The sequence below is a fragment of the Colobus angolensis genome, unplaced genomic scaffold (genome assembly GCF_000951035.1).
Source record: "Colobus angolensis palliatus isolate OR3802 unplaced genomic scaffold, Cang.pa_1.0 Scaffold41, whole genome shotgun sequence".
Taxonomy (NCBI): Eukaryota; Metazoa; Chordata; class Mammalia; order Primates; family Cercopithecidae; genus Colobus; species Colobus angolensis.
In genome coordinates this window covers 7,319,757-7,335,066 of record NW_012117488.1, presented here as the reverse complement: position 1 = coordinate 7,335,066, position 15,310 = coordinate 7,319,757, and the positions used below count along the sequence as shown (strand labels likewise).

Sequence of the window (15,310 nt, the reverse complement as noted above, 5' to 3'; positions counted from 1 at the left end):
AGCAATTGTGAATGGAAGTTCATTCATGATTTGGCTCTCTGTTTGTCTGTTACTGGTGTATAAGAATGCTTGTGATTTTTGCACATTAATTTTGAAGTCAGGTAGTGTGATGCCTCCAGCGTTGCTCTTTTTGCTCTGGATTCCTTTGGCTATTCAGGCTCTTGTGTGGTTCCATACAAATTTTAGGATTTTTTTTCTATTTCTGTGAAGACTATCATTGGTATTTTGATAGGAATTGCATTGAATCTGTAAATTGCTTTGCATAGTTGATCATTTTAATATATTTATTTTTCTGATTCATGACCATGGAATGTCTTTCCATTTGTTTCTGTCCTTTTTAATTTCTTTCATCAGTGTTTTGTAGTTTTTCTTGTAGAGGTCTTTCAACTTCTTGGTTAAATTTATTCCTATCTATTTTATTTTGTTTTGTTTTGTTTTTTTGTAGCTATTATAAATGGAATTATATTCCTGATTTCTTTCTTAGCTAGATCATTATTGGTGTATGGAAATGTCACTGATTTTGTATGTTCATTTTGTATTCTGCACCTTTACTTAATTTGTTTATCAGTTCTAAGAATATTCTGGTGGAGTCTTTAGGTTTTTCTGTATGTAAGATTTGAAAGGAGGGGCAGTTTGGCTTTTTCGTTTTCTATTTAGATGCCTTGTATTTCTTTCTCTTCCCTGATTGATCTGGCTAGGACTTCCATTACTATGTTGATTAGGAGTGGTGAAAGTGGACTTCGTTGTCTTGGTCCAATTCTTAGAGAAAGTCTTTCAACTTTTCTTCATTCAATATGTTAGCTGTGAATTTGTCACATATGATCTTTATTATGTTGAGGAATGCCTCTTCTATGCCTAATTTGTTGAGAGTTTTTGTCAGGAGGGGATGTTGGCTTTCATCTAATGCTTTTTTCTGCATCTATTAAGATAATCATATGATTTTTGTTGTTCATTCTACTAAAGTGATGTATCATGTTAATTGATTTGCGTATATTGATCCGTCCTTGCATCCCTGGGATAAATCCCACTTGATCATGTTATATTACATATTTGTTTTGTTATTGGATTTTTGTTAGCTAGTATTTTGTTAAAAATTTTTGTGTCTGTATTTGTCAGAGATGTTGGTCTGTAGTGTTCTTTTTTGTTGTTGTTCGCTTGTCTGGTTTTGTATCAGAGTACTGCTGGCCTCGTAGAATAAGTTAAGAAGAATTCTCTCTTCTTTAATTTTTTGGAATAATTTGAGATGAATTGATGCTAGTTCTTCTTTATAAAGTTGATAAAATTGAACAGTAAAGCCATGCAGCCCCGGGCTTTTCTTTAATGTTTGATGGGAATCTTATTATTACATATTCAATCTGTTCCTCATTATTGGTCTGTTCAGATTTTCTATTTCTTTCTGGTTCATTCTATTTCTATTTCTTGTAGGTTGTATGTGTCCAAGAATGTATCTGTTTCCTCTAGGTTTTCCAGTTAGTTAGCATATAGTTGCTCATGATAGTCTCCAATGATCTCCTGTATTTCTGTGGTGTCAGTTGTAACATATTTTTCGTTTCTGATTTTGTTAACTTGGATCTTCTCTCTTTTTTTCTTAGTCTAGCTAGCAGTTTATCAATTTTGGTTATTTTTTCAAAAAAAAACCCTTTCATTTTGATGATCCTTTGTATGTTTTTTCTATATTTCATTTAGTTGTGCTCTGATCTTTATTATTTCTTTCCTTCTACTAATTTTGTTTGGTTTGTTCTTGCTTTTCTAGTTCCTTGAGGTACATTATTAGATTGCTTATTTGAAATCTTTATACTTTTTGGTGTAATCTTTATACTTTTTGGTGTTTATTGCTGTAAACCTCCCCTTAGCACTGCTTTTGTTATATTCCATAGGTTTTGGTATATTGTGTTTTCATTTGTCTTTGCTTTAAGATTTTTTTTTATTTCTTTCTTAATTTCTTCATTAGCCCAATAGTCATTCAGGAGCATATTGTTTCATTTCCATCAATTTGTACAGTTTCCAAAGTGCTTCTTGTTACTGATTTCTAGTTTTTTCCATCAGGATCTGAGAAAATACTTGATATGATTTCAAGTTTTTAAAATTTGTTGAGACTTGTTTTGTGTCCTAACATAAATGGTCTATCCTGGGGAATGTTCCATGTGCTTATTAGAAGAATGTGTATTCTGCAACTATTGGATAAAATGTTGTGTAAATGTCTCCTAGGTACATTTTGTACCTAGGAGTTTATGTCCATTTTTTTTGGTTGATTCTCTGTCTCGATAATCTGTACAATGCTGAGAGTGGAGTGTTGAAGTCCTCAACTATTATTGCATTGGAGTCTGTCTCTCTCTTTAGATCTAATAATATTTGCTTTATATATCTGTGTGCTCTAGTATTGGATGCATATATATTTGGAATTGTCATATCCTTTTGCTGAACTGATCCCTTTATCATTATGTAATTACCTTCTTTGTCTCGTTTTACTGTTTTGACTTAAAGTTTCCTTTATCTGATATTAATTTAGATACTCCTGCTTGTTTTTGTTTTCCCATTGTATGAAATCTTTTTCCATCTCTTCACTTTCAATCTATCTGTGTGTTTACAGGTGAAGTGAGTTTTTTTGTAAGCAGCATATAGTTAGATCATGTTATGTTTATATATTCAGACAGTCCATATCTTTTAAGTGGATAATCTGATTTATTTACATTTACAGTTATTATTTATAGGTGAGGACTTATTCCTGTCATTTAAAAAATTGTTTTCTAGTTGCTTTGTATATCTGTCATTCCTTTCTTTCCCTCTTATTGTTTATCATTATAGTTTGGTGATTTTCTGTAATGGTAATATTTGAGTCCTTTCTCTTTCTCATTTATGTGTCTGCCCTACCAGTGACTTTTATACTTTCTTGTTTTCATGATGGTAAATATCATTGTTTCACTTTTAGATGTAGGACTACCTTAAGCATTTCCTGTAGAGCTTGTGTAATAGGGATAATTCCCTCAGTTTTTGCTTATCTGGGAAAGACTTTTTTTCTCCTTCATTTTTGAAGAAAAGTTTCTTGGTTAGTCTAGCAGTTTATTTTTGGTGGCAGGGTTTGTTTTTTCTTTTAGCACTTTGAATATATCATCCCTTTCTCTCCTGGCCTGCAGGGTTTCCCCTGAGAAATCCACATTAGTCTGATGGAGTTTCCCTTATATGTGACTTGATGTTTTCCTCTTGCTGTTTTTAGATTTCTGTCTTGTCTTTGACTTTTGACAGTTTCAGTACAGTGTGTCTTGGAAAAGACCTTGTTGGATTCTATCTATTTGATCTTTGAGTTTCCAGTATCTGGCTTTCTAAATCTCTTAAAAGAACTGGGAAGTTTTCAGCTATTATTAAATTAAATGAGTTTTTCTGTCTTTACCCATCACTTTACCTTCTGGAAAACCCCAAATTTGAATATTTCATTGCTTTAAGATGTCCCCTATATCATGTATGCTTTGTTCATTCATTTTTATTTTTTATTCTTTTTTGGCGGGTCTGTCTGAATTATTTCAAAAGACCTGTCCTCAGTTCTTCTCCTTGATCTAGTCTGTTGTCAAAGCTCTCAGTTGTACTCAGTTGTATTTTTTATTTCATTCATTCAGTTCTTCAGTTCTGGGATGGATCTGTTTGGTTCTTTTTTTTTTTGAAACAGAGTCTCACTCTGTCACCCAGGCTGGAGCGCAGTGGCGTGATCTCGACTCACCGCAAGCTCTGCCTCCCGGGTTCACGCCATTCTCCTGCCTCAGTCTCCCAAGTAGCTGGGACTACAGGTGCCCGCCACCATGCCTGGCTAATTTTTTGTATTTTTAGTAGAGACGGGGTTTCACCATGTTAGCCAGGATGGTCCCCATCTCCTGACCTCGTGATCCACCCGCTTCGGCCTCCCAAAGTGCTGGGATTACAAGCATGAGCCACTGTGCCTGGCCTGTTTGGTTCTTTTTTATGCTATCTATCTCTTTGTTGAATTTCTCACTCATATCCTGAATTGTTTTCCTGATTTCTTTGTATTGCTTGTCTGTGTTCTCTTATATCTCACTGAGCTTCTTTAATACCATTATTTTGAATTCTTTTTCAGACATTTTATCATTTTTTGTTTAATTGGAATCTGTTGCTGGAGAATTATGTTCTTTTGGAGGTGTCATGTTTCTTGCTTTTTCATGTTTCTTGTATACTTACATTGACATCTCCACATCTGGCGTAACAGTCATTTCCTCCAGTTTTTAGGATTGGCTTTAGTAGGGTAAGACTTTTTTCTGTAGATGTATCATCATGTTGGTTTGTTGGGCAGTTTAGCTTTTATTCTGGGTGCATGAAGTAGTGCAGTCTCTATGATTTCTTCAGCTGTAATTAGCATCAGTGGGTGTCTGCGATTTCCTCAGTGGCTTAGGCAGCATTGTTAGTGGAGCCCGTGGTGAGGCTTTGCTGGGGACAGGGACACCAGGCATCCTGATTCTCAGGCCCCAGTGGTGGTAGCAGCAGACCAAGCATATCCTCCTTTGGTCCCCTGGTGGCCATAGACTGGCATCAATTTTAGCAGGTCCACAAGGGCCAATTCTTAGGCCTCCATGTGCTGCTCAGGTACCAGTAGTGGCAGTGGTAGGCTGGGCAGATGGATGAGACCTTAGTCTCCCGTGCAGCGTGTGTGGCATAAGCAATCGTAGCAGTGATGACAGGCCAACCCTCAGGCTCCCAGGCAGTCCACACTGCTGTTAGTGATGGTAGCAACAGACTGGGCAAGCCAGGCCCTAAACCCGCAGGTGGCATATGTGGGCAAGTGCCAGCAGTGGTAGTGGTGGCAGACTGGGCAGGCCCAGCCTCAGGCCAGTAGTGGGTGGGGCAGGGCAATCCCCAGGCCCTCAGATGGCATACTTGAGTGCTGGGGTTGCAGTGCCAGGCAGTGCAGGCATATACTCAGGCCCCTCAATGGTGCAAATGGGCACAGGCTGTGTTGGACCAAGTGAGGCAATCCCCAGGCCCTCAAACAATGTGTTTGAGTGCAGGCAGTCGGTGGTTTGGTTCTGTTGTTAGACCCCCTGATGGTGCATGTGCATGCCAGAAGCAGCAAGCAGGGTGGATGGATCCCCAAGCCTCCAGACAGTGCACTCAGTCACTGTGGGAGGTGCCATCAGGCAGGGAAGGCCTGTCCCCAAGCTCCTCTGTTGTACCTGTGGGTGCAGGCTGTGGTGAACAGGTCTGTCTTTGGGCCACTGGACAGCATGTTTTGATGCCAGTGGCTGATGACCTGAGTCTTTTGTCATGCTTCCTGATCATATGTATGTGTACCCAGAGTGATAGACAGAGGGGGCCACTTCCCAGGCCCCTCAGGTGGTGTGCTGGGGCACTGGGAGGGGTGGCACTTAAAGGGACAGGCCTGTCCTCAGACTCTCATTGGTGTACACAGATATAGACTCTGGTATGCAGGGAAGGACTATTCCTAGGCCCCTGGATAAAATACTTCCGAGAGGTGGTAGGCAGAGTGAGTCTGTCCTCATGCCCCCAAATAGAATCCAGATGGGCCAGTTCCCAGGTCCACTGAAGGTGCTGCAAGTACATGGCAGCCCTGTTATGGGGGCTGGGCATTGCTATCAGTGGTTGTGGCCCCAGGCGGGTGGCTCTCAGGCTCTGGGGAGTGTATGCTTTGGCTTCCTTTGCCCCAGAAACAGCCTTCCCTAGTATGCTGCCCTGCCTGTTCTTTGGAGTATAGGACACTGTGTGAGCTAGAGTGCTGGGGACCCAGCTGCACCATTGGGTCCAGCCAGCACTGTACCACTGGAGCCCCCTTGGTGGACATGGGGCGCTGTCAGTTGGGCTCCAGGTTGTATAGAGATGCATACCATCTAATGGTAATTGGCTTCTCAAAGTGGCACTGTGCTTCAGCTTCTTGGGTCCTGGGAATGGGTGTGGGACCTGGAACAAACTCCCTCTCTGGAACAAGCCTGTTGTGTGAACTCCAGGCAGGTCCCTATACTTGTCTCAGAATTCACAAGGGTTGTAGGGATCTTACATGGCTAGGATTGCAAGTCTGTGGTGGAAACGTGGACCACTGGGGATCTCTCAGTTACCCTTTCCCGGCACTGGAGAACCTCTTCTGGCTCCCAGCTGGTCCCAGCCAGGCCAACTGCTTCACTTCCTTATGCTTCCCTGCTCCAGATGTTCCCTGTCACTTCCCTGCTAAATTTCAGTGTTCTCTCTTAGAGGCTTTATTCAGCATGTCCTTCTTTGTGGAGGAGAGTTCTGGGTCAGCCATCTTGAAGCCCTGACCTTTATTTTTTAGTTCTTTTTGTCTGTTTTTGTACTGTATATGTCTCTGCTTTATGTAGCTTTAAAATATTTTAATATTAGATGGGTCCAGTTTCTTCACCTTTGTTTACCCTTTCCAAATTTTCTGTTCTCTTGCCCCATACGCATTATTTTAGAGTCAAGTTAGGTAATTTATATTTCCTAGAAAATCATCCTTATCTCCTGTATGTTTTCTCTTTCTTTTTTGATTAGACTTGCCAATGGTTTATGGGATTTTGTTTGTTTGTTTGTTTGTTTGGTCTCTCTAAAGATTGATTGAATTTGGGAATTAACAGTAAAGTTGCATATTAATTAGGAGAGAACCTGAATCTTGAGAAGTTGCCATTATGAACATGGTGCTTCTGCATTTACTCAAACATCTTTTGTCATTTAGTAAAGTTTTAGAGACCCCCCCTTCCTCCATATATGAAGGAATTTATGTCTTAAAGTTATTGCTTAAATTTTTATTTTGGTTGCTATTATTAATGTGTTTGCTTTCCCATTATAGTAGGATATGGGAAAAACATATTGTTTCTATGTTTATATTATAATTGACCATGTTACTAAATTCTGTTATTGATTTCCACATTTTTCAGTGATTCCTTTGGATTTTTATTGACAATCACAGGAGATTGGCATATCATTTTGTCTGTTCCTTTTCAGTGTTTACATCTCATTTCCATTTTTGTTTTGTTATATATATTAGAATATCTAAAACAATATTTTAATGCAGTAGGGCTCTTAAGCTTTCTTGTCTTGTCCTTGCTTTGAATGGAAATGCCCAAGAATATACTTTCAGGAATCATTTCTATAGTTTTTTGCCTTTCATGTTTTGCCACCAAATATAAAGTTGGCCATTTGGCTGAGATAGGTATTCTTTATCAGATTAACAAAATATTGTTGATTTCTAATACACGGTATTTTGTCTTTTTTGACATGTTAGTGTGATGAATTATATCAGGGAGACATTCTCACTTTCCTGGAATGAATACCATTTAGTCATGGGGTATTAACATTTTAATATTTACCTGAAATCTATTTGCCAAAATCTTGAGTGTTTTTACTTCCATAGTCATAAGTTTTATTAATCTATAGTTTCTGTTTTTCTGAAGTTGGGATTATATGGGATTCGTAAAATGAGTTTAGAAAGTTTCCATCCTTTTATTCTGCAGAAAATTTAGGAACATAGAGTTATCTTATATCTATTCCTTATAAATTTTAACAAACTAATTCTTGGATATTGGTCTGTCTGAGTTTTTACTTTTTGAGTCAATTTAAGAAATTTATATTTCCAATAAAATCATCCATTTCCCTTTCTAATTATCATTGCTTATATTATCTTTATTGTTGTATTTATTGTTAATTAATGCTATTTTGAGGTATACTTTTTAGATTGCCTTGAGGCTTGTCAGCTTTATTAGTATCCTAAAGATTTATGATGTATTTGCATCTTTTCATATTTATATTTACAAATAAAATCTTCTGCCAAATAGCAATCATTTACTAATCTATTCATATTATGTATTTAATTTTTAATAATTATTCCTAAAATGGAGTAGAACTGGACTGTCACTACTCATTTAGAGTTTATGTGCTTTTCAGAGGGCTTGATTTATCCCAGGTAATAAACAGCTAACCTACCAACAAGTGGCACACTGTAACGTACAGGTTGTAGTAATGGACAAATTGATTGACAGCCAAATCTTGATTATCAATGAAACAGATGTAAGGGTCCCTGGATAATTTACAAATAAAAATAATAGAGTACTTTAACCATTTGTTTTATTATCTTCTCAACTATTGTAACTATGCACAGCAGTGCAAAAATCATAGTAAATATGAATAGTTTTCATTGTCTTCTTTATTCTCTGATGCATCTGCAAATGCATCAAGGAAGAAAAAAGGCAGAAGAAAGAAGTGGCCTGAACAACTCAAACTGTGCAATCATTTTCTACATGTGATTGCCCCAATAGGTTTGTTATTCTAAATTGCTGGCTGGCTAGACATGAAGCAACTGTCTGCTTAACTCATTCTTCTGGATAGTGCAAAACAGCAATCCCCAAAGCAAGGCATGCAAGGCAACCAGCTCTCAAACAAAAAGATAATTTTAGAAGTCCCATTCCTGCTTATTTTTACCTTATTCTTTTTCAATACCTTATTTGTGTGTATATCTTAGTATAGTCATGCATCTAAATAATTTGTAAGTAAATAACTATATATATTGATTATATATACTAGAAAATGTTTTACTGAAAGGGATATAAATTTAAAACCCTTGGAGAGCTCTGGGCCAGAAGTGGAGAATCATGAATTTGAAAGCTGCTTTAGCCGCTTATCCATCATGTGAATTTGGTCGACTCTTTTATAATCTGTAAAATGGGAGTAAGAACACCTGTCCTTCCTTCCTCACAGTGTTGTATTGAGAACAAAATAAAGCGACTGTAATTGTTTGTAAATTCTATAAAGGCTGTGCAGATTATGATTTTTTTTAACTTTTAAAATCTTTTCCTCAAACATATTCAGTACCCACATTTAATCTTTATAGAAGACCATATTCGAAGTAGTGGGAAGACATTTTACTTTTAGGATCAAAGGAGAAAAATGTTTAAGGTTTAACAATTCTCTGATTCTAAAAGAGATACGTTTCTTTCCAACCTCTCAGAAAGTTTTGATGGCCAGATATTTTAAACAAAACAAAGTTGGGAATTCAAAAAGGAAAGCAATTAAAAGTAAGTCTGAGATTTATCTGTAACTTCAGGAGAAAAGAATTTTTACAAAAGGAATAGGAAAAGATAAGGTCTTAAAAACGAGGAACTAAAAATTAAGACTTAAGTTTTGTAACCTTAGGAGCCAGGATTTTGATGCCAACAGTTAATTATCCCAGAAATTTTTTAAGTATTTTGTTGACCTGCATACTTCCTTGAATCAAAATGTTGAGGTTAATACTAACCTACTGTTTGCTGCTTCATCTAGCCCTGTTACATTTTAGGAACCTAATGGCATCTAAGTATTCCACCATGTAATAACAGTGGGAATTTATTTTTCTTGGTGTTTGGAAACTCTCGGGAATTTTTTTTCCTTTTTCTTATTTTTCTCTCTCTCTCAATTATAGGTTGAAGCTCCATTCATACCAAAGTTTAGAGGCTCTGGAGATACCAGCAACTTTGATGACTATGAAGAAGAAGATATCCGTGTCTCTATAACAGAAAAATGTGCAAAAGAATTTGGTGAATTTTAAAGAGGAACAAGATGACATCCAAGCTCACACTCAGTGTTTGCACTCTGTTGAGAGATAAGGTAGAGCTGAGACCGTCCTTGTTGAAGCAGTTACCTAGTTCCTTCATTCCAACGACTGAGTGAGGTCTTTATTGCCATCATCCCGTGTGTGCACTCTGCATCCACCTATGTAACAAGGCACCGCTAAGCAAGCATTGTCTGTGCCATAACACAGTACTAGACCACTTTCTTACTTCTCTTTGGGTTGTCTTTCTCCTCTCCTACATCCATTTCTTCCTTTTCCAGTTTCATTGGTTTTCTCTAAACAGTGCTCCATTTTATTTTGTTGGTGTTTCAGATGGGCAGTGTTATGGCTCCGTGATATTTGAAGGGAAGGATAAGTGTCGCTTTTAGTAGTTCTTGCCAATATTGTTGTTGGTCAATGGCTTGAAGATAAACTTTCTAATAATTATTTTTACTTTGAGTAACTCAGACTCAGTTTTGCCAAAACTCTTGATAATTTTTGAAGATAAGACTGTCTTATCATCAAGGAAATTTATACAAATTAAGACTAACTTTCTTGGAATTCACTATTCCGGCAGTAAATTTTGGTAGACTAATACAGTACAGCTAGACCCAGAAATTTGGATGGCTGTAGATCAGAGGTTCTAGTTCCCTTTCCCTCCTTTTATATTCTCCTCCCCTTGAGTAATGAAGTGACCAGCCTGTGTAGTGTGACAAATGTGTCACTTTCAGCAGGAAAAACTAATGATATGGATCATCACCCACATTCTCTCGCTTGGTACCAGCATTTCTGTAGGTATTAGAGAAGAGTTCTAAGTTTTCTAAACCTTAACTGTTCCTTAAGGATTTTAGCCAGTATTTTAATAGAACATGGTTAATGAAAGTGACAAATTTTACAGTTTCTCTAATAGTTCTCATCATAAACTTTTTAAATGAAAATAAGCAAACTAAAAAGAACATTGGTTTGGATAAATACTTACACTTTGCAAAGTCAAAAAATGACTTGGTTATTGAAAACGTTATAGAAGTATTCATATTTAAATGAGGGTTTACGTTTGTTTTGTTTTGTAACCCTTAAAAAGAAGTTGTTTCCAGCTAATTATTCTGGTATACTATATTTGTGAGCCTAGGGTAGGGGCACTGCTGCAACTTCTGCTTTCATCCCGTGCCTCATCAATGAGGAAAGGGAACAAAGTGTGTAAAACTGCCACAATTGTATTTTAATTTTCAGGTATGATATTTTCAGATATTTCATAATTTCTAACCTCTTTTCTGTCAGTAAACAGAATGTCTGATCAATCATGCAGATACAATTTTGGTATTTGAGAGGTTAGTTTTTTTTCTACACTTTTTTTTTGCCAACTGACTTAACAACATTGCTGTCAGGTGGAAATTTCAAGCACTTTTGCACATTTAGTTCAGTGTTTGTTGAGAATCCATGGCTTAACCCAGTTGTTTTTCTGTTTTTTTCTTTACTTTTAATTTTCCCCATCTGATTTTATCTCTGCGTTTCAGTGACCTACCTTAAAACAACACATGAGAAGAGTTAAACTGGGTTCATTTTAGTGATCAATTTACATGCATATAAAATTTGTTGTTTTTAATCAAGCTGATCTTAATGTATATAATCATTCTATTTGCTTTATTATCGGTGCAGGTAGGTCACTCACACCACTTCTTTTCATCTGTACCACACCCTTGTAAAACCTTTGAAGACATAAAAAAATCCTGTCTGAGATGTTCTTTCTACCAATCTATATGTCTTTCGGTTATCAAGTGTTCCTGCATGGTAATGTCACGTAAATGCTGATACTGATTTCACTGGTCCATCTATATTTAAAACGTGCAAGAAAAAAATTAAAATACTCTGCTCTAGCAAGTTTTATGTAACAAAGGCATATCGTCATGTTAATAAATTTAAAACATCATTTGTATAAAATATTTTAATTTTCTTGTATTTCATGTAGACCCAAGAACATGCTGACCAATGTATTCTATATGTAAACTACAAATTCTATGGTAGCTTTGTTGTATATTATTGTAAAATTATTTTAATAAGTCATGGGGATGACAATTTGATTATTACAATTTAGTTTTCAGTAATCAAAAAGATTTCTATGAATTCTAAAAGAAATATTTTTTTCTATGAAATTACTAGTGCCCAGCTGTAGAATCTACCTTAGGTAGATCACCCCTAGACATACATTGGTTTTGAGGGCTATTCAGCCATTCCATTTTACTCTCTATGTAAAGGCCGTGAGCAAGCTTGTCATGAGTGAATACATCAAGGGAGTCAATTTCTGACCAATCAAGTACACTAAATTAGAATATTTTTAAGGTATGTAAAATTCCCAGTTTCAGCCACAATTTAGCCAAGAACAAGATATAAACTTGAATAAGAAGTAAGTAGCATAAATCAGTATTTAACCTCAAATTACATTATTTGAAACAGAAGATACTATGTTATGCTCAGTAAATAATTAGGAGATGGCATTGTATAAGAAGGAGCCCTAGACTGAAAGTCAAGACATCTGAATTTCAGGCTGGAAAACTATCAGTATGATCTCAGCCTCAGTTCTCTTGTCTGTAAAATGTGGAACTGGATTAGGCAGTTTGTAAAATTCCTCCTAACTTTCACAGTTGATGACAAGATTGTCTTTTCATCTGAAATTTTGAAGGGTATGTTGCTTTGAAGTAAGTCTTAGTAAGGCAATATATTTTAGGGCATCTTTCTTCTTATCTCTGACAGTGTTCTTAAAATTATTTGAATATCATAAGAACTTGGTATCTGTCCTAATTCCTTTCTCACTCACTGATGCTGAACACCCAGTTGAATCAAACTGTCAACCTACCAAAAAAGATACTGTGGCTTATGGGTATTGCTGTCTCATTCTTGGTATATTCTTGTGTTAACTGCCCATTGGCCTGAAAATACTCATTGTAAGCCTGAAAAAAAAATTTCTTTCTCACTGTTTTTTCTGCTTGTTGTAAGAATCAAATGAAATAATGTATGTGAAAGCACCTTGTAAACTGTAACCTATCAATGTAAAATGTTAAGGTGTGTTGTTATTTCATTAATTACTTCTTTGTTTAGAATGGAATTTCCTATGCACTACTGTAGCTAGGAAATGCTGACGACAACTGTGTTTTTTAATTAATCAATAACTGCAAAATTAAAGTACCTTCAATGGATAAGACGATTGATTGAGTCTTGAATTCCACTTGGTGCCCTCATCTCCTGATTTATTTTCTGCTGATACAAGACATGCTTATAGATTCCTAGTTTTTACGTGTTTGGGTTGGTTTCTGGGTGGTGGGAGCAGAGCAAATTGGGGAGGAATATATCCACCAGTCTACTCACACTGGATGTTTACTAAGAAACTGCTAGATTCATTTAATAGTTTCTCAAAAGTGTTTCTACTTCCTTCTCATTTCTCATATTGGTTCAGATTATCCCTAACATAATGTTCTAAATATTCATATTTAAAGGATTTGATACTTCAAGAGTGCTCATCCTTCTATTGTAACAATGAACTATTAATTTCTAATTTTTTCTTCAGGACTGTTTTTGAGCTTCACATTACCTCTTTTCATTTTAGACAGGTTAATTAGTGTGTATTTCCATAGTTGTCTTTTACCTCAAGAAATAATCATTTCTTTAGATAATTATTTTAATGGCTTGCCATTTTGTATGATTGTTCTTGCAAACGTTTCTATTTATGCATTTTATAACATGGCGCTTACTATTTTTATGCCAGTGCTTGCTTCATTTTATCATTATCAGGGCTTAATATAAATGCAATTTTCTCATTTCCTTGTAAAACTAATTACAAAAATCTAGGTATGTCTTTACTGAAGAACTACCATCATTTGAAATCTATTTAGCTGTAAATTTTCTCTTGTGCACAAATACTGGATATGAAGTTAAGTACTTATTTTCATTTAAGCTTTTCTGAAGATTTTCCATATGCTTATTTAACAGCCTTTATGCCTGGTGTAATGGCCTGGATTGTGAACTGTGAACAAAATTTATATTGAAATTCTAACCACTAGTACCTCCACATGTGATTGTTTTAGGAGGTAAGGCCTTTAAAGAGGTAATTAAAGTAAAATAAGGTCATATGGGTGGGACTTCATCCAAGATGACTGATGTCCTCATGAGAAGCACACAGACAAAGGGAGGACCACATAAAGACATAGGAAGAAGATGACCATCTATAGGACAAGGACAGAGGCCTCAGAAGCTGACTCTGCCAACATCTTGATTTGGGATTTCTAAACTCCAGAATTGTGAAAAATAAATTTCAGTTGTTTAAGCTGCCCAGTCTGTGATACTTCATCATGGCAGCCATAACAAACTGTTAATAATACACCCACTGAGCTAAGTATTTTCGTGGTGAAAGACTTGCGTTGATTTCCCTTTGTATGCCTAACACGTGGGCAAAACTGAATTTACCGCAGGCAAAAAAAAACAAAAAAAAAGTCAGTGTGGTCACAACCCTCTGCACCTGCTATCTTATTTCTATTCTTCCTGGAATACAAGCAGGAAATAGAAAACAGTAGCCACTGAGATACTGAGAGTAAGGGACAGCATCAGTAACTCAAACCACTACTAACTCCTGGTCAGACTTACCCATGGAAGGATAGCCTTCCTCTTGAAGCAGTGCTAATGTAACATAAAATTAAGCACACCAGATTCATTGAGTTTACAGTCTCTGCTCATCTTTTAGTGGTGATGCTAACAATGAAATAACCAAGAGGAAAGTGGCAGTGCAAATAAATTGTTAATGAGAATACCCCAGCTGGTTCTTCCTCTCCTGATTATTCAGGGGTTAGTAATGCTCACAGCAAGTGATGACCTTAATATAATAGTTTTCTACTGCTGCTGTAAGAAGTCTCCACAAACTTAGTAGCTTAAAACAACATAAATTTCTTTTCTTACAGTTCAGGAAGTCTGACAACCAAAATGAGCCACACTGGGTTAAAATCGGGGTGTTGGTCAGCACGCATTTCTTTCTGGAGGCTCTAGGGAAGAAGCCATTTCCACGTCTCTTCCAGCTTTTAGAGGCCACCTGCTTTCCTTGACTCATGATGCCATTCCTCCATCTTCAAAGCCAGAAACATTGGGCCAAGTCCTTCTCCTGCCACATCACTATCACTTTCTCTTCTGCCTCTGTGTTTCACTTTAAAGACCCTTGTGATTATATTAGGCCCACCTCAGCAATCCAAGTTAATCTGCCTATTTTATTTATTTATTATTTTTTAAAATTTATTTTTATTTCAATAGGTTTTTGGAGAACAGGTGGTGTTTGGTAACATGAATAAGTTCTTCAGTGGTGATTTCTGAGATTTTGGTGCCCCATCACCCAAGCGGTGTACACTGTACCCAGTGTGTAATCTTTTATCCCTCGCTCCCTTCCCACCCTTTCCCGAGTCCCCAAAATCTATTGTATCACTCTTAATGCCTTTGTGTCCTCATTGCTTAGCTCCCAATTATGAATGAGAACCTATGATGTTTGGTTTTCTATTCCTGAGTTACTTCACTTAGAAAATAGTCTCCAATTCCATCCAGGTTGCTGGGAATGCCATTAATTCATTCTTTTTTATGGCTGAGCAGTATTCCATGGTATGTATAAACCACATTTTCTTTACCAATTCATTGGTGGGCCTTTGGACTGGTTCTATACTTTTGCAATTGTGAATTGTGCTGCTATAAACGTGCATGTGCAAGCATCTTTTTCATATGACTTCTTTTCCTCTGGGTAGATACCCAGGAATGGGA

The 15,310-nt window shown here is 36.6% G+C and overlaps 1 protein-coding gene across 8 annotated transcripts in view; it reads left to right on the top strand.

Annotated features, from left to right (window-relative positions):
* The window catches only part of PRKACB (protein kinase, cAMP-dependent, catalytic, beta), a 93,992-nt gene extending 81,264 nt beyond the window's left edge, over positions 1-12,728 (top strand). For all 8 annotated transcript variants that reach the window (XM_011956132.1, XM_011956136.1, XM_011956137.1 and 5 more), the window contains one exon: positions 9,401-12,728. In XM_011956132.1, the coding sequence (XP_011811522.1) occupies positions 9,401-9,526 (126 nt within the window). In that variant the 3' untranslated portion in view covers positions 9,527-12,728. The remainder of the gene's footprint in view (positions 1-9,400) is intronic.
* The last annotated feature ends 2,582 nt before the right edge of the window (positions 12,729-15,310 follow it).